Source organism: Xyrauchen texanus, chromosome 22, assembly GCF_025860055.1.
Source record: "Xyrauchen texanus isolate HMW12.3.18 chromosome 22, RBS_HiC_50CHRs, whole genome shotgun sequence".
Taxonomy (NCBI): Eukaryota; Metazoa; Chordata; class Actinopteri; order Cypriniformes; family Catostomidae; genus Xyrauchen; species Xyrauchen texanus.
The window spans coordinates 23,954,597-23,981,464 of NC_068297.1; the positions used below are offsets into that span (position 1 = coordinate 23,954,597).

Consider the following 26,868-nt stretch of genomic DNA (forward strand, 5'->3'; position numbering starts at 1 on the left):
ACTTCTTGCTTCTGACCCAATAAAACAACACACAAAACAAAACAAAAATTCTATGTATGAGAAAAGTACAACTTTGGGGAAATCCACAAATTCCTAAAATTACCAGACTCATTATTACTCATCAGTTCTAGAGAATATGGTGGAAAGAGTGCAACCTCTAAACATAAAGTGACAGGAAACACGTAACCGATGGCTCTCTACAGATCTCAGACTCTAAAAATTAGTCCAGATTACATCGACGTTGTCATTAGTGCTTCGAAAAAAGGAAGTGCTATAGCTGCAAAACATGGTGTTTGTGTGTAGGGCTGTTGTTTACAGGACTGGACATGCATGAGATTTAACAAAATGTTAACTCTCAAAGCTCATGTTGGTCTGTATTATTCTACATGTACATGTAGCACCACTGAAAACAAGAACTGCCCCACAAATGCAAAATGCAGTTACTACGCCATAAAAAAAAATAAAAAAAAACATCAGTTACTTGGTTGTAGTGTGGATTGTGCAATTTTCACACTGCAATTGTCTCAATTGGGTCAAACCCATCTTTCATAAGACAGATCATAGTCTAAGAGACCTGATTTCAGTCATAACTCCATTTGGACTTTTTGTTAATCAGTGGTCCACATTCTGAAGTATTTATTATTTGCAGTATTTATTTTAGATCACTTTCTTTCTTCAGCAGAACACAAACAAAGATTTTTAGAAGAATATCTCAGCTCTGTAGGTCCATACAATGCAAGTGATTGGAGATCAGACCTCTGTAGTCCCAAAACTCACATAAAGGAAACAGAGAAGCAATCCATAAGATTCCAGTGGTTAAATACATGTCTTTAGAAGTGATATGATAGGTGTGGGAGAGAAACAGATCAAAATGAAGTCCTCTATTACTCTAAATCTCCACTTTCACTTTTACATCTGAAAGTCAAATGTGGTGTCGGTTTAGTTTCACTTTCACATCTGAAAGGGAATGTTAACGTGGAGATTTATAGTAAAAAAGGAATTACATTTTTATCTGTTTCTCACCCACACCTATTATATCGCTTCTGAAGACATGGATTTAAAAACTGGAGTCATATGGATTAATTTTATGTTTCCTTTGTGTGATTTTTGAAGCTACAAAAGGTCTGAACACCATTCACTTGCATTGTATGGACCTACAGAGCTGAGATGTTCGTCTAAAAATCTTTGTTTGTGTTCTGCTGAAGAAAGAAAGTTATACACATCTGTGATGGCATGAGGGTGAGTAAGTGATGAGAGAATTGTAATTTTTTGTGAATTATCTCTTTAAACTGCAGCTGTTAACAGTCTGGGTCAACTGTGTTTGGTAATGTTTATGTATTTCCTGTGAACTGCTTACTTTAAGTTATGACTCATGGCATGTATCACATGGGTTTCAGATAAAGTCTCGGTAGATTTACTTGAATGCTAAGAGTCATGTTAAATTTCAGCTCCTAGACCCTTAGATTCTCTATTACTGCTGCAATCCAGAATTCATTGGTAATTCTGAGACTTAAAAGCAGTATTACACTCTCATATCACTATGGAACTGTTCTGCATTATAGAAATAATTGTTGGACTGTATGGATTTGTTTTTGCAGGTTATGTGTCTTAGTTTTCTAGAGAATATGTTGGAAAGAGTGCAACCTGAAAGTGACAGGAAACACGTAACCGATGGCTCTCTACACAGCTCAGATTTCGCCTTTTCCTCCTCACCCCAAAATTAGTCCAGATTACATCAAAGTTGTCATTAGTGCTTCCAAAAAAGGAAGTGCTATAGCTGCAAAACATAGTGTTTGTGTGTAGGGCTGTTGTTTACAGGACTGGACATGCATGAGATTTAACAAAATGTTAACTCTCAAAGCTCATGTCTGTCTGTATTTTTCTGCATGTACATTTAGCACAACTGAAAGCAAGACTGGATAAACCACTGAGCTGTTCAGCAAGAGTTTAACAATGATGATAAAGACTGTAAACCTTTACACGTCTATTGTGCTGACTATCTGAACTGCCCCACATAGGCAAAACGCAGTTACTACACCATTAACAAAAACCATCAGTTACTAGGTTGTAGTGTGGATTTTGCAATTTTCACACTGCAATTTTCTCTGAATCTGAACACAGTTGAGTCAAACCCATCTTTCACAAGACAGATCATAGTCTAAGAGACCTGATTTCAGTCATAACTCCATTTGGACTTTTTTGCGACTTTGTTAATAAGTGGTCCACATTCTGAAGTATTTATTATTAGCAATAACATTTAACACAATATTAAAGGGTTAGTTCACCCAAATATGAAAATTCTCTCATAATTTTCTCACCCTCATGCCATCCCAGATGCATATCACTTTCTTTCTTCAGCAGAACACAAAGATTTTTAGATGAACATCTCAGATCTGTAGGTCCATACAATGCAAGTGAATGGTGATCAGACCTTTTGTAGCCCCAAAACTCACATCAAAGAAACAATCCATAAGATTCCAGTGGTTACATACATATCTTTATAAGTGATATGATATGCGTGGGTGAGAAACAGATCAAAATTAAGTCCTCTTTTACTCTAAATCTCTCACCCACACCTATTATTTCGCTTTTGAAGACATGGATTTGAAAACTGGAGTCAGATGGATTCATTTTATGTTTCCTTTGTGTGATTTTTGAAGCTACAAAATTTCTGAACACCATTCACTTGCATTGTATGGACCTACAGAGCTGAGATATTCTTCTAAAAATCTTTGTTGTGTTCTGCTGAAGAAAGAAAGTCATAGACATCTGTGATGGCAAGAGGGTGAGTAAGTGATGAGAGCATTGTAATTTTGGGGTGAATTATCTCTTTAAACTACAGTCTGGGTCAACTTTGTTTGGGAATGTTTATGTATTTCCTGTGAACTGCTTACTTTAAGTTAGACCCTTAGATTCTCTATTTCTGCTGCAATCCAGAATTCATTGGTAATTCTGAGACTTAAAAGCAGTATTACACTCTCATATCACTATGAAACTGTTCTGCATTTAAGAAATATTTGTTGGACTGTATGGATTTGTTTTTGCAGGATATGTGTCTTAGTTTTCACTGGAGCTCTGTCTTTTGTCGATGCAATCTTCCAAACGCTGTTTAGATAATTCAGGCAGAGTTTTCTTGTCGAGGCTTAAGGTGTTTTTTTTTACAGAGATATTTATTCTTTAGCATCCTTCCATGCACACCTCACTTGTTTCAGTGTGTTCCTTAATAGGTATTCATGAGCAAAAAGATTAGCACAGACAGGTGTTGCTTGCAGAACCTAAGATATTATTTCATTGTTCTTTAAAGAATTATCCATCTCAAAGAACACTCAAAAAAGTGTTCCATTTCCTCTTTTCATTCAATTTCATAACCACAGATTTACAAAGGCCAAAGCCTTGAGCAATGGTTTTGAAACACTTTCTGGCCTTATGAGCATCAACAACCCATTTTCTGTGGTCCACAACAGTCTCTTACTTAAAGTCTGGTTCAGTTACCACATTTCTGTTGTGAAAATCTGATTTAAAGTGGTGAACAGCCAAAAATTTTTTATTTTTTTTTTAACTCACAGATCTGGACAATGTACCTCAAACTCACATCTCACTGACTGAAAAAGCTACTAGATTCACAAATATAGTCATTCTTTATGTTCATGTAGCTACATTTTGACATAAGTAAATACTAGATGCAATTTACAGTGACATTGCATACTATTTGTTTAATTAGATCCTCTGTTAATTTGACTTAAATTAAATTAGCTTGCATTTGGGTCAACTTACTTTAAACATATTATTCCAAATGGTTTACATACAGTATATGAACTCACCATGGTATTACGCTGCTGACACACATTTTTTCTGTAAATTGTCTTATTCTCATTTAGTTGTTTTATTATCCCAAATTAAACACTGTATCACACCAGAGGTACTGTTTCTAGATCCATATTAAAGGACTGGGTTTTTATAAGGAACTGTGGCAATGTAATACTGAAATGTACATCTAATAGAACAAATTTACTCACAATGTAGCAAACACAACTCTGCCTTTAAAATTGGTAAATTTTAATCCAGAGCATACAAACAGTATCTCTGGGATATTTTCTCCCACTCATTCTTTGAATGCTGAATATGTTACATTGCATAAACACTAGGAACTAAGAAAGATTTACTCATGGCTATGAAAGTAATCTGGAAATATTATCATATTATCTGCAAAATATAGACACACACAGACAGACCGAATATATAAACTAGTTTTCATTTTGCTGCAGACCCCATATTTAAGATCAACTACTATTTTTACTATTTAAATGAACCATTTGCCAGTGTATTGTTGATTACAGTATATTTGAAAAGTAACAGACATAGCTAGCTTATGGGTATACACATGTGAAAAGCTATCAGCTATTACATCACAAGTCCATTTGATGCATAGTATTTGATTATTAGAATATTTTTTTTACATTTAGGCATTAAACGTCTAAAGTCTTAAAGGAATAGTTCACCCAAAAAGGAAAATGCTCTCATCATTTACTCACACTTATGCCATCCAAAATGTGTGTAACTCTTTTGGTCCATTCAATGCAAGTGAATGGGGGCCGAAAATATAAAGCTCCAAAATATCACACAAATCAGCATAAAATTTATCAATATGACTCCAGAAGTAATTTGTTAGGTGTGGGTGAGTAACAAATACATTTTTAAGTCAATTTTTTATATAAATTCTCCTCACTGCTCAGTCAGGCTACATTTTAGCATTCACATTCTTCTTCTTTTGTTTTTGGTTATTCTTGTTCTTCATGCATACCACACCCTACTGGGCAGGGAGAAGACTTTGTAGCAAAAAAGGACATAAATGTTGATCTTTTTCTCACCTACACCTATAATATCACTTCTAAAGACATTGATTTAACCACTGGAGTCATATGGATTACTTTTGTGCTGCATTTGTGATTTTTGGAGTGTCAACATTTTGACACCCATTCACATGCATTGTATGGAATACAGAGCTGAAATATTCTTTACAAAATCATAATTTGTGTGCTGCAGAAGAAAGTCATACACATCTGGGATGGCAAGAGAGTGAGTTTTGGGTGAACTATCCCTTTAAAATGAATTAAAATCATTGACCCAGTGCACTACAGCAAAATGTAAATCTTGTAAAAGCTTGTAGAATACAGCAGAGCTCTCTCAGAGCTGTATTATATTGGCAGCACTCCATAGGCTATCTTGTAAGTCTGCCTTTCCATCCAGCATGTATTTCTTGTTCTACATTCATATAAAATGCAGTGTGCACATATAACAAAACAGGTTCTGTACTCTGTGTACTTATTGCTATATGAACATTTGAGAATTAGCAAATGTGCCCCGTTAGGACCCAGAAACAATGTGGACTGCCACATATAAGCACAAAATACTCAAAAGATGCATTTAGACAACATTTAGATGCTTAAAGTGAGCCTATTGTGTTATTCAGGGTTTCTTCTGGACTTACAAAGTCTTAATTTGTTATTTTTAAAATTTGAATGATAGTGAATGTGATTTCTGTATCATTAAAAAGGATTCCAAAGGATTTCCTGAACTCTTACTGTTATGTTTACATTTATCCTTCATGAAACCTTCAGAAACCCTAATAATTATTGCGGTATAAACATTTTCGAACATTTAATTGACTAATTAGTTGCTCTCCTAACAGGAAAGGCTTACGGCGCTGATGACTTCCTGCCCGTGTTGATGTTTGTCTTGGCACGAAGTAACATCAGTGCTCTGCTGCTGGATGTAGAGTATATGATGGAGCTGATGGATCCTGCACTGCAGCTTGGAGAGGGTGAGGACACACACATTTACTAATACAGAGTCATGGAGTGAATCTAGCGCATGTTAACATAGGAAAACAATTAAAAAAACAGTGCAGATGGGCACAATAATGCATCCTATGTGAATGGCCTCTTAAAACACACATCAAATCACATCAAACATAATACAGATCTATGTTTCAAACAAGCTAATATAGTTTATAGCAGATAATATAACAAGGAAAATTATTTTTACATTTTCAGGTTCATACTATCTAACCACCACCTATGGTGCTCTGGAGCACATTAAGAATTTTGATAAACAGGCTGTGACCAGACATCTGAGTCTGGAGATCCAGGACTCAATCCATCGCTGGGAACGCCGCCGCACCCAAAACAAGGCTCGAGCATCACGATCCTCTGTGCAGGTATCATCACAACCACAACATCAAAAGAAAATCTAGAATGCCATAGTTGTTGTTACTGTATAGTCACAGTTACTGTCACTGCAGGAACACCAGTGAAACAAAATGTTAAAGAAAAATGTGTAAAAGATGTGAATTCAACTTTTAACATTTTGTCAACATTTTTATGTGTCCAACCTCCTGTCAGGACTTCATTAATGTGTCCTTCATGGAAGCTGGCTCCAACACCAAGACCCTGGGGGTGCGACCTAACACTACGGCTCAAGACCTGTGCAATCAGTGTGCTGAGAAATATGAGGTGTTGGACCCTGAGTCTTATTGCCTGAGTGTGCTAGTGGATGGCCATTACATGCCACTTGCTCCTGAGGAGTTCCCTCTCGCTATCAAATCCAGCATGCACCACAGTGAGCCACGGAAGGAGTATTACTTTGTGTACCGGCATGGTCGCTGGCCAGAAGAAGAATCTGTGGACCAGACACCTCCTAAACCTGCACCAGAAGAGAGTTTAATATGAACTGTGTGCATATGTATACGTGCGTGTGCATACATTCAAGTGTCAGTGGATCTTTGCAGAAGGTTTTGGGTAGCTTGAACGGAATGCAAATGACATCTTTAATTTACGAAAGTATGTACTGTAAGTGATGCAGAAGAATGTAAGTTGACATTAAAATGCCTAATCACATACCATACTGTGCTATTTACCCAGGGAAATGGCATGAATACAGAGACTGGCTTTCAAAAGATAGGCATTTGCTAGTTGGAAAGGACTAGGACTGGAATCCCAAATCTCGTTTGAAAAGATCCACTGATTTTCTCATAAAGAATCATTGTGAGCTCAAATGAACAGCCTGCCTCAGTAAATGTACTTCTATTTGTGAGACTTTCAGTGCACAGAGAGCCACAGATATATTCTTCACCTTAGTTAGCCTTAACTTTAGCAGATCTAATCTAGTTTCACAGCAGTGATGGGAAGACCTTGAAAGTTACATGATTCACAAACAAAACTTTAACTTTCAAACAATGTAGCCAAAGATTTTATATCTCAGGGCTCTAGAGGTTGTGACTCATACTGTCTACTTTGGTGCTGATTTCTTCATTTATAAATTTCTTAAAGCAATGCATCTTTACAGACCTTGAACTGTGCACCTGCATTGCTCTGTTTCTATACTCAGTAATTTGCCCTCTGTTTTATATTTTGTTGAGGTTCACAATAAGTTAAATATCACTGCTTTTTATGTCTGACAACATACAATAGTTTTGGCATAAGATTTTATGGAAAATAATTTTAAGCAACATAAATATCTATATACAGTATCTCATAAGATGTATCTGTTTCAGTGAGCACAACATATGCCAAACCAAAGACTTGTGTTTGTTATTAATTTTTAAATGTTTACTGGTAATAAATACCTTTTTGCATTATTTATGGTTGGTGTTCACTTATGAAAAAGCCAACTCAAAAAAGTTGAAAAAAAAAGAAAACAATTATCCCTATAATTAATAAAAGTATATTTCTTTTGAACTAAATTAATGGATGAATGTAAAAGCAAATTAAATAAGTCATGAGAGTAGTACTTGCAAAAGATTACTTTTAAACAAAAGCTTACATTACTTATGGAATTACAAAAATAACATAATTTAATAGTATATTATGTAGAGAAAGTTGCCATCTACTGGTATGTGCAAAAGAGAATGAGGATATGCAGAGTGGTGTAAGTTTGTATAGACAGTACAAAAGAGCTGTTCAGGATGTAGTCCAAATATCGTAAAGAGAATAGGCATTTCTACCAGAAAGACACCCAATAATTGAGAATTAATCAAGTAAATATTTCCCTTGGTGTAAGACCTGTCCTATGGTTCAGCGTTCAGATTCTCGTTTGAATGGTCAGATCATGTTGGAAGAGAATGACGGCAGGGGAGAGGAACAAACAGAAATTTAAATTTCAAATTTCCTTTAACAGGGCGGAATCTAAACTGGTGGTAAAGTGGTGAGAAAACAAACAGAAGTGTTACAAGTGTTGACAACTGCTGCAGAGTTTAAGAAGCAGGGGCTGGACCATAATCATATGCTAGATTTATGCTATATCTATAGAATTCTATAGTGTGATAGAGTATAGAGTGATGTCATTACCTCATCTCTTGTTTGTTGCATTCAGCTAATGTCAATCAATCTACAACACACAATCGTTCAGGTAGAACTATTCTTTCAGCCACTGTTGTGTCAATTCGTGGTTACAAGTGTACTGAGCACTCTAAGCCTATATTCAGGTCACTCCCAGATTACTCCCAAACTGCAGGGGGCAACCATGCAACAAAAGTTGGTGGAACCAACTTTTGGGAAGTGCTCTTGGGACCATATTTGCCTGCCCACAGGAAGTGCATGGCATTGAAATGTTTGTGAAGAGCTCAGTTGGCTCACTCTCTCTCACTTGTTCCTGGGAAAAGCTACTATGACCACAGCTCCTGATCATCTCAAAGACGCTAACTGGTAGGACAGTATAAGGTTAAAATGTGTTTGAATGTGTTGAGTTCAGGCTTCTCTATGTTCATATGTTTGCTTTTGCTTGGTTGTAACATACAATTTAAATTAAATAAGGAAGACTTTATTATTGTAACGCTACTCTAAGCATTTGTATAAGTTTAATTACGGGATTGGTATTGTTATTATTAGACATCCCAGGTTGATCTGAATGACTTTGTTTGGTTTGAGGATTCAGTAGCATTTATTTATTACTTTGAGAAAGTTGTATTGAGATTTGTTTGTAACTAATTCATGCTTTTGGTTTGTGTATTTTAAAGGTTATCAACCTATTCTGTCTCATCCCTAATCTATCAAACCATCTTGAAGAAATAAAAAATCATAAAGTGAGCAGATTTGAGTTGTCCTTTGCGTTCATCAGAGATAAAGCAGTTTTCAAGTTTGGGCAGAGCTGTGGTCAGTTAAAAACACACACAACTTGACAGTTGATAACCAGCGTGGCAGTGAGAACAAGGATCAAAGGCCTGAGGTCAAGCTGTCAACGCAAAGGAAAAATTGACTGGAAACTCTGCACCATGGCAAAGGAAACTCTTGGGAAAACAGTCAAGCAACTGAAGCAAGAGCGGACTTTAGCTAAATCTGCTTTCACCAAGCAAGCAAACTATCTGAGCAAAGCTGCAGATAGTATGATTAAGCATGAACTTCAAGAGGAGTTCAGCAAGCTCAGTTCCCTGGCAAGGTATGTGAGCCGATGCAAATGAGGACTACAGGGCTGGCCTACTGGCTGAAGCGGGATCTGAGGAGGATGAAGAAGTCAAGCTCGACGAGCACCAGCAGGCTGAGCTTGAAAGGACAATGGAAGAGTGCGACATGAGACTGGGGGACATCCGTAAGGCAGTCCAATCCAACCTCTGGCCAAGATATGGTAAAGAGGAAGTAGACTTTGCAATCCAAGAAGCGGAAAAAGCCTGTGACAGAGCCCAGGTAAGCCCCATCACTGCTATCAATAGAGACGGCTATGAACTACAGCTGGAAAGAGCAAGGAGGCTAATCCATGGTGCAACTGAAAGCCTGAAAGACTGGGAGAAATGGATCCCACATGATCAGACAGCAGACCTGAGAGGCAGATTAAGAGACCTGAGAATATTCGGCAGCAACCTGGAGGCCAGAAGGGCAGAATTCCTCACCGCACAAAAAATTGCAGAAGAGGAAAGAAGAGGTCCAGACCAACAGCCTATTCCAACCGCAGTTCCCCAACCAGTGGTGAGAATAAAGCCAACCAGTCTACCTAAATTCACTGGGATTAGGAGGAGTTTCCATAGATGGAGGAGAGACTGGGAAAGTCTACAAAAGCAGGGAGAGCCGACTGGATCAGTGGAAGTGAAGAAGTTCCAACTCCTTGACAGTGTGGACGAGAGGATAGGTAGGGACCTGAGCTTGACAACATACAACAGTGCTGAAGACATATTTAGAGTACTTGAAAACAGGTATGGAAACAAGCCAACGATTGCTTTGGAGATAATTGGGGACCTAGAGAGGATCCCTCCTTTAAAGTCACACCAGCCAAGGAAGGTAATTGACCTAATTCAGGCTGTGGAAAAAGCTCTGAATGACCTCCACGGAACTCGAAAGCATTGGAGCCATAAAGAATCCCCTTGTGATCAGATCCATAGAGAGCAAGCTCCCAGATAACATAAAGAGGGACTGGCTGGCGTTTATGGTCAACCCAAGAAATGGAGTCACACATGACAATCACTTTGACATCCTTCTGACATTCTTGAAGACACAAGAGGACATTCTAGAGAAACTAGACCAATTGGGTGGAAGTGAAAAACCTGAAAAGAAAGCTACATACCTGGAGAAGAGGTATGCCTCCACAAAGTCCACAAGGAAAGGAGGATGTGTTGTTTGTGGAGATGAGAAGCATCGTGAGAAAATCTTCTTTTGTAAGCAGTTTAAAGAATTGAGACCTGGTGAGAAACTGAATGCTATCGAAAGGCTGGGAGCATGCAGAAGATGTCTCAGATGTCATGAAGAGGATGAGGAATGTACGGACATTTACCTGTGCAGGAACAGAGACTGCAGAAGAGGAAGCTCTTCAGATCACCATTTCTTTCTCTGCCTGAAAGGAGGATTCAAGGGGAAAGAATCTGTGAAAGTGGGAAAACCCAGCACCAGGAGGCAAACATTCACAGAGGAGCAAGAGAAATTGATGTCTGAGCTTACCCCTGACATGGCAGAAAAAGTCAAAAGAGCCTTCACCAATATGGCTGCAAAATCACACGGCACTAGAAGAAGCCTTCCTGGAGTGATGGACTCAAGTACACGTGAGTTACCAGTTATTCTTATGCTTCTCGAAGTAACCACCAACGCAGGACAGAAAATTGGAACTCTCATTGACTTAGCATCAGATACCAACTACATCACTCATACAGCTGCCAGGAGATTGAAGCTTCAGAGTGAAAAGATCACGCTTGTCGTCCATGGAGTTGGAGGCATGGCCATGAAGGTAAAGACCAAAAGATACTTACTCAAGGTAAGAGTCAAGACACCTAGAGGCACGGAGAGAGCTCATGAGCTGATCTGTTATGGGTTGGATGAAATTGCAAAAGTTCACAGAGTAATCAAAGCACAGCAACTTGAGAAGTTCTTTCCCGAGACCAACCTGGAAGATCTGCACAGACCAGAACATGTTGAGCTTCTCATAAGCCACCGTGAAGGAAGACTTGCTCCACAGAGAGTAAAGGTAGTAGGAGATCTTGTCCTGTGGGAAGGCCCTTTAGGAAAGACCGTTGGTGGAGCACATCCGGACCTCTGTGAAGTAGTGGGTATGGCCCTGCACAATTCTGAGACCCACTTTGCACGCATCAATGAGAATGACAGCAGTGAAGTATCAAGAAATTGCTGAGATGCAAGAATCTAGAGCTGAGACCAGAACCACTGTTATTGGCAGGGAGTTCTTGGACTGGTGGAAGTGGGACAGCATTGGTGCGGCCTCGCGAACCCATGTGTGGAGGATGCCGGTGTGGTAACTGTCAGCCAGGAGGCAAAGACATGACTCTGAGTGAAGAAAGAGAGCTTGAGATGATCAGGCAAGGCCTCAGCTATGTGAAATCAGATGCACATAGTCAGGAGCCTCACTGGGACACAAAATACCCCTGGATTGAAGATCCAAGTTCCCTGCCCAACAACAGAAGTGCAGTGGAAGCCACGTTTCTGAGGACGGAGAAACAACTCCAGAAGGAACCAGAGTGGCGTACAGCATACACAACTCAAGTCCATGAGATGGTGGAAAGGAGGGCAGCAAAGAAACTGACTAGAGAGACCATTGCTGCCTGGAAAGGACCAGTATGGTACGTCAGTCACTTGGTGGCACCGAACCCACACTCTGTAACAACACCTGTCCGACTGGTATGGGACAGCAGCCAGAAGTATAGAGGAATCAGCATGAATGACCTTCTCCTGAAAGGGCCTGATGTACTTAATCCCATCCGGGCAGTGCTACTAAGGTTCAGGAGAGGAGTCTATGCTGCCCTCGGCGACATTAAGATGATGTACAATTCTGTGTGGCTTGAAGACCTGGAGATGCACCTCCATAGATTTCTCTGGAGAAATGGGGAAGATGAAGAAATTGAGGAATATGCTATCACCAGGGTCAACATTGGTGATCGACCAGCAGGGTGCATCGCACAACTGGCCATGAGAGAGACAGCAAGGCTGCCCATTTTCAATCATCTGGAGGGGAACGGAGGATTCTTGAGGAGGATTCTTATGTAGATGACATTCTGACATCCCATAATGACCTGGAAGAGCTCAACGAAACCACCAAAAAAGTCGAAGAAATTCTGAAGGCAGGTGGATTCTTCCTTAAGCCGTGGGTCCGATCAGGCCAAAGTGGGAGGCAGACGTCTACATCAGAACATCCAGCATCATCAAATGAAGTCTTCATTCTCCCCAACCAAATGAGAGAAGGAGACAACAAAGCCCTTGGAGTTGGTTACCTGGTCGAACCAGACAAACTGTACCTTAAGACCTCGATAAACTTCTCAAAGAGGAAAAAGAAGATGAGAATTAGCAAAAATCTTGTCGAAGAAGAGGTGAGACAAAAAACTCCAAACCCATTGACTAGAAGACAACTGCTTAGCCAAGTAGCTAGTTTATATGACCCAATAGGCCTTGCAACACCTGCCAAACAGAAAGGAGCCATTCTAGTCAGGAAGGCATTTCAAGAAGCTGGAGGCAAAACTCTAACACGAGACACATGGGACACACCTCTGTCTGAGAGACTTAGAGAAGAAGCCATCCATCTGTTTGAGGAATACACACGCCTCAACCAAATTACCTTCCATAGAAGCCTCACACCAGTCAGAAGTATTGGGGAACCCTTGGGAATAACATTCTCAGATGGTAGCGACCAGAGCTATGGAGCTGTTGCATACTTCAGGTGGGAGACTGAGCAAGGCATTCTGGTCCGGCTTGTTGAGTCCAAAGCCAAGCTCACACCACTTGACCAAAAGGGAGAAGCAGTGAAGGCTGAGGTCTGTGGGGCTGTGTTTGCTGCGAGACTCAGAAAATATATTGAAAAGCACAGTCGGATGCAAGTGGAACGTTGGCTCCATCTGCTGGACAGTCAAACTGTGCTGGGTGCAATCCAAAGGGACAGTTATGGGTACCAGACCTTTTTGCAAACAGAGTGGGAGAAATCCAGAAGTCCACATCAGTTGAAGACTGGAGATGGATTCCAGGGGAGCAAAACATTGCTGACCTCACAACAAGAGGAGCAACCCCAGAAGACCTCAAAGAAAACTCTGTGTGGCAAAATGGCCCAGAGTTTCTGAAACGACCTGTGGAGGAGTGGCCGACAAAGTCAGCCAAAGATGTCGCTGCAGATGCTAAAGAAGGTATAAACAAGCTCCAAAGGAAATGTTTTACAGCAGCACTGACCCGAGCACAGGTCCAATATGCTCGACCTGCCACTGCAATGCCAAGGTCCCCGACCTCTAACCAAGACAAGGACCTGCAAAGCAACCTTAGTGGAAGAGGGCACCAAATCCAAGTCCGGAGGCCACCTTCTGGTTCTTCAATAAGGAAAATCCTTAACATCAGTAAGTTCAGCAGTTTAACCAGGTTGATAAGAGTCGTTGCCTGGGTGTGGAGAGCTTCCACAAAGTGGAAAGAAATGCTGGCCAAGACCTCAACCAGAAGCAAGCCAAAGAGGAGGGAGGTTCCTTCAGCTCTTGAGATCAAGTCCAGAGTCAAGGGAACTACACTTACCATCATGGAGTGTGAGGATGCTCTCAGGGATCTCTTCCTTTCGGCTCAAATGGAGGTAACCTTGCCAGACACCACACTCAGCAGGCTTGCTGTGGTCAGAGAGGAAAGCACTGGACTTTTACTCTGTGGAGGAAGATTCCAAATCTTTAATAAAGAGAAAACTGCAGTACCAGTCTTGCCCTGCACATCATGGGTATCCACTCTTCTAGCTCAAGAAGCCCACAGGGCAAATCATGAAGAAATTGCAGGCACACTTCTCCGGATGAGAAGGAAAGCATGGGTGGTAAGAGGCCGGAAACTAGCTCAAAAGATCGTTGATAGCTGTGTGACATGCAGGAGACTTAAGGCCCGAAGATGCCAACAGATCATGAGTGACCTTCCATCGGAGAGAATAACACCAGCCAATCCATTTGAGTACACAACAGTGGACTTATTTGGACCGTATGAAGTGAAGGATGAGGTGAGAAAGAAAGTGAAACTCAAAGTGTGGGGAATCGTCTTTTGTTGCATGGCGTCTAGAGCTATGCACACAGACCTTGTCAGTGATCAGTCAGCTGAAGGCTTCCTGTTAGCCTACCAAAGATTTACAGCACTGAGAGGACATCCAAGGAAATTGTGGTCGGATCCTGGGAAGAACTTTGTCGGAGCAAGACCGGCCCTCAAAGAGCTCTACCTGTTTCTGGACCGACTGGAAAAATCAAAGCTTGAAGATGAAGGCTCCAAGCATGGCACAGAATGGAGCTGGAAGATCCATCCAGCGGACTCACCTCACAGAAATGGAGCTGCTGAGGCTGCTGTCCGGACTGTGAAGCGGGCTTTGCACAATCTGGGGGTGATGGAGTCTTCACATGGGGTGAGTTTCAAACTTTCCTTTATATGGCTTCCAACCTCGCCAATGAACGACCTATTGATGCCAGGACTCAGAGCCGGGAAGACTGTGTAGAATACATTAGCCCAAATTCACTTCTGCTCGGAAGAACTGGTCCCAGAGGCGATCCAGGGACCTTTGACTTTGAAGGCTACCCTTACAAGAGATTAAGAACCATCCAAACAGAAGTTGACCGGTTCTGGAGGAAATGGAGCCAGTTAGCCGGACCAAACCTGTTTGTCCGGACCAAGTGGCACACAGCTCATAGAAATGTGGCAATTGGAGATGTCATCTGGCTGGCTGACCAGAACGCTTTGAGAGGTCAGTTCAGGCTTGCCAGGGTCATTGACGTGAACACTGACAGGAAGGGAATTGTGAGGGATGTATATCTCCGATCCTTCCCCAGCTACCCAGTCGCAACTGTGAAGCCCACTAAAAAGATGGAAACACACTCAACCAAGATACCTGCAACGGTTCTTCACAGAGATGTCAGACGGATAGTTGTCCTGCTTCCAGTTGAAGAGCAGCAGTAGCAACAGGATCAAAAATGGAGTGACTACATCCAACACATTACAGTACTGGTGTGACCTCCTTGGGTTGAAGAACCAGGAGGTCAAGTGGGAGGTGTTGTGTCAATTCGTGGTTACAAGTGTACTGAGCACTCTAAGCCTATATTCAGGTCACTCCCAGATTACTCCCAAACTGCAGGGGGCAACCATGCAACAAAAGTTGGTGGAACCAACTTTTGGGAAGTGCTCTTGGGACCATATTTGCCTGCCCACAGGAAGTGCATGGCATTGAAATGTTTGTGAAGAGCTCAGTTGGCTCACTCTCTCTCACTTGTTCCTGGGAAAAGCTACTATGACCACAGCTCCTGATCATCTCAAAGACGCAACTGGTAGGACAGTATAAGGTTAAAATGTGTTTGAATGTGTTGAGTTCAGGCTTCTCTATGTTCATATGTTTGCTTTTGCTTGGTTGTAACATACAATTTAAATTAAATAAGGAAGACTTTATTATTGTAACGCTACTCTAAGCATTTGTATAAGTTTAATTACGGGATTGGTATTGTTATTATTAGACATCCCAGGTTGATCTGAATGACTTTGTTTGGTTTGAGGATTCAGTAGCATTTATTTATTACTTTGAGAAAGTTGTATTGAGATTTGTTTGTAACTAATTCATGCTTTTGGTTTGTGTATTTTAAAGGTTATCAACCTATTCTGTCTCATCCCTAATCTATCAAACCATCTTGAAGAAATAAAAAATCATAAAGTGAGCAGATTTGAGTTGTCCTTTGCGTTCATCAGAGATAAAGCAGTTTTCAAGTTTGGGCAGAGCTGTGGTCAGTTAAAAAACACACACAACTTGACAGCCACTTAAGATAGCTTCACTAATAATATTCCAGAATTGTCTCACATACTCAGTAAGCCAAAAAGTCTAGAAGTACTTGATGAAATAACAGAAAATATAAATAGTCTTCTCTAGCACTCTTGATAGTGCCCAAACCCCCACTCCACCCCACTCCCACTCACGCTCTCAAGAGAGCAGCTTGGAAAATGGAGCGTAAGTGGAGGAATACAAAATTAGAGGTATTTTGCGGTGCATGGAAGGATAGTGTCTGTAGATACAGACAAGCACTAAAAGCTGCCAGGTCAGCATATTTTAGTAAACTCATAGAAAATAAGCACAAGAGGCAAGGCTCCGAGGCCAGAAGGTCAGGGTCACGTGTGACTAAATGCGAGTTTCTCAATATGATGCGCAAGCACAAGACTCCTACCACTATGTTTTAACCGTTTCTGGCAATCTTCCACTAGTCATAGAACCACAGTCATGCCAGTAACCAACTTTCCCCTAAGTTCCCTTAAACTCTTGATTTCTAGGTCCATTCTGCAACCTGAAACGCCCCCCCTCCCTTTAAAAAAAAAAAAAACAGACAATAGTAATTATTAATTATAATTATTTTTATTATACAATCATTTAAATCAGCCACAACAAATTTTGGAAGACTGATATATAATTTCTGCAACCCTTCTGTACAACACTGAAAACTGAGCCTTGTATTTCATTTTCCTAAAAACTTCCTCAGCAACATTAATATGCAGATATTATTGGAAATTATTCTCAAAAATAAAAACAATGACTCCAACACAATCGAGGGTTTTTAAAATCAGATATTTATTAATATTTATTGACAAACATAAAAAAAAAATTAACCTTAACCAGCCTAATGTTAGATTCATTTCTCACCATACAGTTTAGTGGAGACATCTCTGTTTCTCTTTAGTTGTAGTCAATTAACAGAAAACCTAAACTTTCACATTGAATTCCTTTCGATCACATTCTTCAAAGTATCAGATCAATAACATTTAGCCTATAGTTAACCTCACATTTAGAAGTAATTATTTATTGAGGAAAGCAATGTAAAGAATGTCAGTCAAATAGTCTGTCCCCAAATGACCAGTGGCGGAATTAGAGTTTTATATTTGGGGTGGCCAGGAGGTGGCCACTGCTAATTTCGGGGGTCCACACACACACACACGCACGTGCGCGCGATTTAAATATAAATAAAAAAAAAGTAATTGAAAAGTATTGATAGTAATAACACACACACACACACTCACACAGTACTCACATAGAGGAAAGTATTGAGTCACTTTGTTTGTGTCTACAAGTGTTAAATATTTTCAGAAAATAAAGCTCAAGTACCCAGGAGACAAGATACAGTAGCATGTGTCTGTTACATTAAATGCTGAGTTTAGTTACAAAAAAACTCACATTTACAAAAAAATACATAAAAGAATTTCACACAGCACTTACAGAGAGGAAATCATTTACAAGTGTTTATAAGTGTTGAACATCTCCTGGCAGCAATGGCTCACTGTCTTTCTCAGAACAAGAGGTCTCTGTGTCATCCCTTGATACATCTTTTTATAACACAAGAACAATTTGTGTATAATCACAATATAAATGCCACAGCCATCAACAACAAGAACACACATGAACCAACATTTTAAACGTCCAAACCTGTATGACTGACTTTCTTCTGCTGAACACCAAATATTATATGTTGAAGCATGCTGGTAACCAAACAGTTTTGGTTCCCAAACTCTTCCATAGTATAGAAACAAAAATACAATGGAAGTTGACGGGAACCCAAAACTATTTGGTTACCAATATGCTTCAAAATATCTTCTTTTGTGTTCTGCAGAAGAAGGTCATACAGGTTTGGAATGGCATGAGGGTGGGTAAATGATTATTATATTATTTTTGGGTGAACTATCCTTTTATTCTTTAAATCATCTCAACGTAAATTCCTGAACTTGGCATGTGACTGACTGCCTGTGTCTGGTAGATGCTCTGACCTGTTGATGGTCCTGAAGTATGACCACACTGACTTTGACAAGCCTCAGCTAGGGAGATGCTCTGGGGTCCAGTGGTGATGCAAGGGCTGGGGTCTGTTTGTACCTGATCTGCCTGTTTGTGCTTCTTTAAAAAGTCTCCATTTAAAAATATATCTCTCCCTTTCTTTTCATGTTTAATTGATCCTGTGCAAAAATATGACAGCCTATGGTTACATCTAATCATCCAGTTACCAACATTTATTTACAAATCCTCATTTTCATAACTGTACATTAAAATCAACTACCAGTCTAAGTTACCAGTTTGATCATTGCTAGCCCTCCTCTGAACTGAAGTAACTGAACTAGCTAATCGATTTCAAACTGCTAAATGTTTACTCGTTGAAGCTGTATCCTACTTCCCCACATTAGCTAAACATTTGTATACTGTAACTTCCATATTGCATGATATATGCATGTATTACTAGCGCAGATATGTAATCGTAAGGATTGTTATGCTAAATTGCGAATCGATCTCTCTCACACGTTTTTGTTGGACCAAAAACAAAATGAACTGACACTGGACAGCACACACGAGGAGATTAAAACCGGGAAGGAAATCAAACAGGTTAATGCAGGGCAGGTGTAGTAAATGAACTAATAATGGGCAAACAAGGAGGTGGGGTATGATGTAAGACAGAGAGACACGTGGCGATACAAAAACAAAACAAAGCCACATGCTCTCACAAGACAACAAAACAACCGAATGGCGTATGCACACATCGACATTAAAGCAATATTCGCTCATGCCAACTGACAAACAAGATGAGAGAATGCGTAGCAATGCCAAACAAGCGTTTCACTCACATACCAAGTAATTTTAAGTTCATTTTGATTTGGATGTGACCAAAAGTCAGTTGTCTGTGTCAGTTCTTTTTTTATGTGCAAATAGTTTCTCCACTTCTATCAGTTCATCCCATTCATAGCAATCTGCAGAGACCCGCTGGGAGGATGAGGGCATGGGAGGCGGGCACATTGATTGATTGACAGCATATTGAATGAATCAGCGCTAATCGGAGCCAATGTCTCCCCTCACGTGACTTTTCGCCTATATTCGGCAGCTAAATAGCTCAAATATTGCAATGAGCTGAAGGGAGGCTTGAGAGACGCTGCCTCCTGAAAGAAACTTTATCCGCTGGGTGTCACTGTGTGACACAGTGTCTTTTAGAAAGATGTGTGATTGTTTGAGCTCACATTTCGTAATACTGTATTTGTTTTATTTATGTTCAGCCGTTTATTTTGCTCATGGAGAATTCACGACTACCCTCCACACATTTTTACATTTATTCGAGCATGGTTACATTTCCCTTTAGCACTACTTCCAAGGCACGAGTTCTGGTCCCAGGGGATCCAGGAAGTAATCATGTTCTGTGAGATTTATCAGTAGCAACATGTTAATGTTTCTGCAAGGTGATCTTTGAACAAAACTAAAAGGGGGTGTTCTGTTAGATTTAGGATAGCAACACAGCTTTGAGCTCTGCACTGACACATGCAAGAAAGCTTTTTGTCTATTTATCCATCCATCCATCCATCATCAAAGGCGGGGGACACCCTGGACAGGTCACCAGTCCATCGCAGGGCCACACATAGACAGACATACACTCACACTCACCTCCACCTCCACGGCAATTTTTTGGAGACACCAATTAACCTAGCCTGCATGTCTTTTGGATGGTGGGAGGAAGCCGGAGTACCCGGAGAGAACCCACGCAGACACGGGGAGAACATGCAAACTCCACACAGAAAGGCCGGGGCAACCAGGGTTTGAACCCACAACCTTCTTGCTGTGAGGCAACAGTGCTAACCGCTGCACCACCGTAAAGCCCTTGCAAAGCCCTTGTCTATTTATCAATCATTGGAATTCTGCGTATTGGAGCCTCTCTTTATGTTGGCTGGAGGCAGAGGAGCACTGTTTAATACATATCAATGATAAAGGAATGAAGCATTGATGCTGACTGTTATACACATGAGATTACTGCAGACATATATGATGCAAATGTATGGTGTCATCTATTCATCTCTTCAAAGTCAGAGTACGTGTTTAACATGTGAAACATCTTTCATCTATCCCTCAACTATAAAATCATTCCTTCATTACATTACTATGAAGAGATGTTTAAAGGAATAGTTCACCCAAAAATGAAAATGATGTCACGATTCACTCATTCTCATGTAGTTCTAAACCTTTCTTATTTCAATTAAACACAAAAGGTAAAGTTTAGTGATGTTCATTCTCTCTTTTCCATACAATGATAAAAGATGCAGACCAAAGGCAAAAAAGAAAAAAGCATCATAAAAGGAGTGCATATGAATTTTGAAAAGACATACATTTAAGTTGTTATTCTCTGAAAATATTGCCTGACAGTCGTGGTCATCATTTACATTAAAAGAACAGCTTCATCGTTCTAAGCAGCTTATGTGTTCCACAAAAAAAGAAAGAGAAGCAATGCAGGTTTGGAAAGATTTTCTTTTTTGGATTTACTATTACTTTAAACTTCCTGATTGTCAGCCATTGATTAAGTCTCTTACATTTTATGCACACAACAAATCCTGAGGTTTGAATGAGGATATGAAAAAAGAGGATGGGTAGAATAAGAGAGAAGAGAGAGTGCTTGCTTGTGTAAAAACGCGCATGACTCACAGCATGCGGTTGATGGTGGATGATGTTATGCCTTGTAAATGCATTACAAGCAAGAAGAGGCCAAAGTTTACCAAGTACTTCAGATCATCTTTTCAACCTCTGGCCACTAAATCTCCTGACCTCATCTGCCTCACACCCTTATTCAGTCCTTCCTCGCTCTTGTTCTTGTCCCTCCACTCGTGTTCCACGAGACCGGCCACACTGCAATTGTCCCTCTCTATAATGACTGTCAAGACCTGCTCATTTGAATCTTGCACTCACTACCGCTGGCAATTATTTTAAATGAGATCTCACTAAAGTCAGCTTTGGCAAAAAGCTCGTTACTGAAGCTGACTTTAGTGAGGTCTCATTTAAATAAAATGTTCTGAATGAAAATGATTGTTTTCCTGCATGGAACGCATGTTATCTACAGGTGGAATGAGTGTTCTTTCACATTATAGTTAATGATAAGATTAAAAACATAATATAATATAATATAATATCCATCCATATTTGACTGCTTATATGGGACCGGGTCACAGTGGCAGCAGACTAAGCAAAGTAGCCCATGTGTCCTTTTCCCTGGCCACATCGTCCAGCTCATCATGGGTGATCCCAAGGTGTTCCCAGGCCAGCCGAGAGATATAATCCCTCTAGTGTGTTCTGGGTCTTCCCCTGGGCCTCCTTTCAGTTGGACATGCCTGAAACACCTCTGCAGGAAGGTGTCCAGCAGGCATCCTAATCAGATGCCCAAACCACCTCTACTGGCTCCTTTCAATAGTGGTTCTGCTCTGAGCCCCTCTTGGATATCAGAGCTTCACACCATATCCCTTAGGGCTATCCCAGGGGTCGGGAACCTTTTTTTACTATGGAGCCAATTTAACAAATTTTGGTTGATGCATTCTTTCAAAAGAGCCGTAGCTCAAATTAAGAATTTACTATTTTGAAAAACAAAAAATGTTATCGCCTTTAAAATATTGTGATATCCGATTATGCAGTCAACCCCCCTGCCAAGGTTAGGTGAATATTTTTGATTTTGCTTTAAAACTACATTCATTTACTGAAACATGAAAAACTTAAACAGAAGACATTTCTAAAATCAAATAGCACTTTAAACAAAAAGAAAAATGTAATTAAAATAACGTGAAAAAGTGATTAAAAAATATAATATATAACCACCTCCCCAAATCCAAACATTTACCATCTCCAGACACCATTTGCCATCACTCAGACATTCGTCAATGACACCAGGTGAAAAATTAATAATAGACTATAAATTAAGAACTAAAGACAATTATAAATGTAAAGATAATTAGAATAACCATCATAAAAATTAAGCCTAATAAATTCCCTTGAGTTACCAAAAAATGCTGCCAAATGTGTGTTCTTATTGAATGTGTTTTTATTGCGTTTTGGTAATACAGTTAATGTCGCCTAAAGTAAATAAAATAAAACTAAATTTTAGGTTTCAGGTGAACTTGTCTTGTATTACTTTATGATTTAATCACTTTCATCTTTGTTTCTTTAATATAAAGATACCTGTATATATATTACTGAACCTGTATGTATTACTGAACCTGCAGAGTTGTGTTCACAATGTGTAAGAGCAAACTGCTCTGTGGAAATAAAGCGAAACTCACAGCACCTCACGAGATGATCAGAGATAATTTGCAGCATTCTCATAGAAGATGTTATTCTTGCAAACAGTTTTCAGTCAAATAACACTGTTAACACTGCAGTGTATACTATTTACATGCACTTGTTTCACGAGACAGTGTCCCGTTGCACGCCTCTGAACAAACAGAATCAGACACGAGCATTGGGCGGCTTTTCTTTTGTCTGTTCTTAAAAATATAATAAAGTGTGTTTCTTCAAGCACGTCTTATTGACTAACAGCATTTCTTTTCATGTGTCACTCCGAGACGTCTTACAGGTCACTCGCCTGTTGTGTGTAGATTAACAAAATTACTCGCACATGAAATACATCTGGACGAGGAGCTCGCGAACTGGATTGAGTCTTGTCGCATTTGGAGTGTGGAGGGTTCTATTTCACAAACTGGGCACACATAAAAAACAACAAACTCTCATAAAATCAATAATAGAAAATACTCTTAACAGCTAAGATCAATAGTTATTGGGAAACGAGGCCTAGAACAATATAAATGTGAATGTCTTGTAGAAGCGCTTTCATTGCACTAATAATTTACAAGTTGGCTATTTCGTATGGTGTCGCACGATGTTGTTTGCATAAACTCGTATGACTTCATCAAGTGCAAATTCCCGGATATCTAATGTGGAAGTAAGCGTGAGTTCTGCACACGAGGCATTAAGGACATACGTAATAATATTATGCAAGTAATTGTTGCGTATTGGATGGAAACGATGTCCAGCAATGTCATTGGCTGTTGTGAAAGTCGCAGGAATTCAAACAAGTGCAGTCGCACAATATCATACGAATTTGACAAATGTAGAAAAGTTGTACAAATCCTGACGATTTCGCTGTGAGAATGTGTTGCAAAGACGAGCACACTGAGAACACATCAAATCAGATGCTTATTGGCGGCTTTTCTTTCGTATTTTCTTCAAAATATAATCACGTTTAATCAAACGCAAGACTTTGAGTCTAATCTTTTTTAATATATCACTCCGAGAAGTTTTACAAAATTGGCTGGTACATCAGCAAAATACTCTGCATGGAAAATCAGGCAGGTGAATAAACCTTGTTCACCAGGAGTAGGCTGTACGACAAATTCGGGAGAATGAAAATCAAAATAGCGTTATTGACTTCAAGCTTTGCAATCGCACCCACACTTTCTGCTGGAAAATTATCTCTAGAAAGATTTACACAATTATGTGTTGGTGAATGGTGAGCCACTTGATTTTTAACAAAGAGCCACTTGTGGCTCGCGACCCATAGGTTCCCGAACCCTGCCTTAGAGTGAGCCCTGACACCCAATGAAGAAAGCTAATTTCGACCACTTGTATTCACAATCGTATTCTTTCATTCACTACCCAAATCTCATTACCATGGACGAGGGTTGGAACGTACAAATTTAGAGTTTTGCCTTCAGGCTGAGCTCCTTTTTCACCACCACGGTCTGGTACAGCGACCGCATTACTTTAGATGCTGCACCGATCTGCCTTTTGATCTCATGCTCCAAATTTCCCTCACTCGTGAACAAAATCCCAAGATACTTGAACTCCTCCACTTGGGCCAGCTGCTCTCTCCCTAACTGAAGAGAGCAATCCACCCTTTTCTGGTATCAATATGATATAATATAATATAATAAAGTCTGGGAGCACTTGTAAAAATGCTTCTATTGTAAAAAGCATGTTTCTAATTTAATTTAATGTACTTAAATTTGTATTACAAACATTACTATGGTTATAACAATTAAATTCCAAGTTTTGGAATTTCTTAGTATTCGGTATTTACAAAGGAGATAACATGTTCAATGAAAAAATGTAATAAAAAAAAATCTTCTTTGCTTAGTAGTGACCTATATATAAATATTGCAGAATTTGTAATTTGTATATTCATTTCGTGTAATAGTGTTTCCTTTTTGGAAATTTTTCAAATTGCTAAAACTTGTATTTCCAGGTTTAAATTAGTTTTGAAATGTATAATAACTATATATAAATCAAAACATTTTGTTATATAATGGTGTTCCATACTGTTAGCAATTTCTTTTTGAAATGTTAGTATTTGCACATGACTGTTTCAGCAGTCGCTAAATTGTGTCAAGTCTTTGTGAAGTGAAAACCTAGCTGTGGTGGTGTAAAATGCAACAAATTGACTTGTGGGGGATGCAGAGTGTTTGACAGGAGCTGGTGAGGACCTTTCAAATTTAATGAGAGTGACGTTTTGTTTAGCCTAGAATCTGATATGCGTAGGCTGCCTGAGGACAGCAAAGATAGCACTTCAAATCCTGTTAGGGTCCTCATTATCGACCCTATGCTTGTAACTCATGATCTGATACAGTAGTTTATGCCCAGGTACAGATAGGTCACACACTTGAGTCAACAGTAGTTAAAGGATGTTATTCATCATAATACGGAAATGCTAAATGAGCTAGTTTTGATCATGATTTTGTGATCATGTAGCACTTTTTTTTTTTTTTTTTTTAGACATCATTAGATGCTCAGACGTTCAAACGTATTTCTTCTCTCTTCTGATTCTATTCTCTATTTTAAGTTTCCATCCGAACAGGACATCCAAGGGTGTGGCCTGCTCTGTTTCAGCTCTGTGTGCATTTGAGCAAGGAGAATGACACATGGCTTTTTATCTTGACAATTTTCCCGTACATCTTCTGACAAAAGAGAGGTATATATAATCCCACACAACAAAATCCTGTGCATATTCACACTGGCACCTGATAATGCACTACAGCCCTACAATCAGAGTTTGAGGTAGCTCTACATCCCAAGAAGTTGATACAGCTATTTATACTAGCCTGTACTGGTATATGCATAGGCAATTTCTGAACAATTAGAGTTAAATATTAGACAAAAATACATAAATATATCACAAACCTTGTTGAGACATTGAATGGAAGAGTTGCAAACCAGTTTGGAGTCACACAAAACTGATTTCTTTTTGATACCACGCACTGGACGCCAAGAACTGCATAACAACAACAGACAACAAAGAGGAAGAACTCCACAAAGGTACCATAAATATGAATAATTGCCTAATTTCAAATTAGAATTATTTAATAATTCAAATACATTTCCATTTGCTGAATACTTTTTACATAATTAGTTTGGAGACTTAACAATTCATATATTTCATACAATGTCATCATTCTTTCAGATAATTAAAATAATTCTTAATTTATTGTTCATGTTTTCCTCTGAAAAATTGTTCCATTCAAAAAGTGCAACAGTAAATACTGTATTATTATTCATTCGATTCATTTGATTACTTTCGTTTTTTTTAAATGTATATTTTTTGTGCAAATATTTTAACAACAGTGGGGAACCAGTTAAAGCATTTGTCCAGAGCCATTTATACAGTATATATATATGTATATATATATATATATATATATATATATATATATATATATATATATATATATATATAAACTGACATCAATATTCTATGATATATTAATTGAACTTTGTCATATGTGTAAATATATAAAAATGTAGCAAAATATTTATCTTTTCTGTCTGTAGTAATGCAGTAAGCTGTTGCATAAAGTGCATGAGTGGAAGGGTGTGAATATTTTATGAGCATGTTTGAAATATTTTTCTGTCTGATTGCTTGATGTATGAGTTTAATATCAAGATGGCCTGTAGTCAGAAATATCTTCATTTCTGGGCATCTTTCCACATATCTTTAATATAAGAGAACATTTCACTCAATAGTTTTGTGCAATATGCTTAAAGCTATTCTGCCTCTATCAACTGTCCATAAATAATCTCCTGTGGTCTATATATTTATATGCAGATGATGGCTTTATCCCTGCCTTCCCGTCCAGCCCTGTTGTTCTTAGTATTGATGAGTTTGACTCTGATGACCTCCGCCTTTCCCCAACCTTACCTTCGTCCCCTGCAAAGGTATGAGTACTGTGTGCCTTCAATATCTAAATACAGACTATTTTTATGACATATCTTGACACTGTCCCTCTAATAAACAGTAACTTGCGTGCTATCGGTCAAGAGGATTCCAAAGGTGAAGAGTGGGAGGTACTCTACCCATCAATCTCACTTCGTGATTGGAGCATTCAGTTTTTGACTGCCCCAGATTTTGGTACAGCAAAGGCTGGAACACAACAGCTGGTTGGGGATGATTGGCTTCCGCTTAGCCAATCGCAGATAGAGGAAGAGCTGGTCAAGAACTGGCAGGGCCAATGGCCTTCACGGGTTGGTAACCAGCAGAAGAGGAACATAGTGGTGGCAGACGATGCTGCATTTAGAGAGAAGAGCAAGCTTTTGACAGCAATGGAAAGGCAGAAGTGGCTAAATTCCTATATGCAGAAACTGTTATTAGTTAATTCAAAGTGA

The 26,868-nt window shown here is 39.4% G+C and overlaps 2 protein-coding genes across 5 annotated transcripts in view; both read left to right on the forward strand.

The window, feature by feature from the left end:
- Window positions 1-25,180, forward strand: part of LOC127662654 (ras and Rab interactor 3-like) — a 43,375-nt gene extending 18,195 nt beyond the window's left edge. For 2 of the 4 annotated variants that reach the window (XM_052153940.1, XM_052153939.1), the window contains 3 exons: window positions 5,690-5,821; window positions 6,054-6,217; window positions 6,402-7,632. In XM_052153940.1, the coding sequence (XP_052009900.1) occupies window positions 5,690-5,821; window positions 6,054-6,217; window positions 6,402-6,728 (623 nt within the window). In that variant the 3' untranslated portion in view covers window positions 6,729-7,632. Of the gene's footprint in view, window positions 1-5,689; window positions 5,822-6,053; window positions 6,218-6,401; window positions 7,633-25,051 lie in introns of those variants that run through there. The other 2 variants (XM_052153942.1, XM_052153941.1) reach the window with 2 other exon arrangements.
- A 331-nt stretch (window positions 25,181-25,511) lies between these two features.
- LOC127662082 (tuberoinfundibular peptide of 39 residues) lies at window positions 25,512-26,868 on the forward strand. The gene is made up of 3 exons (XM_052153050.1): window positions 25,512-25,524; window positions 26,312-26,421; window positions 26,502-26,868. The coding sequence occupies exons 2-3, from the start codon at window positions 26,312-26,314 to the stop codon at window positions 26,866-26,868; spliced, it is 477 nt and encodes a 158-aa protein (XP_052009010.1). The 5' UTR covers window positions 25,512-25,524.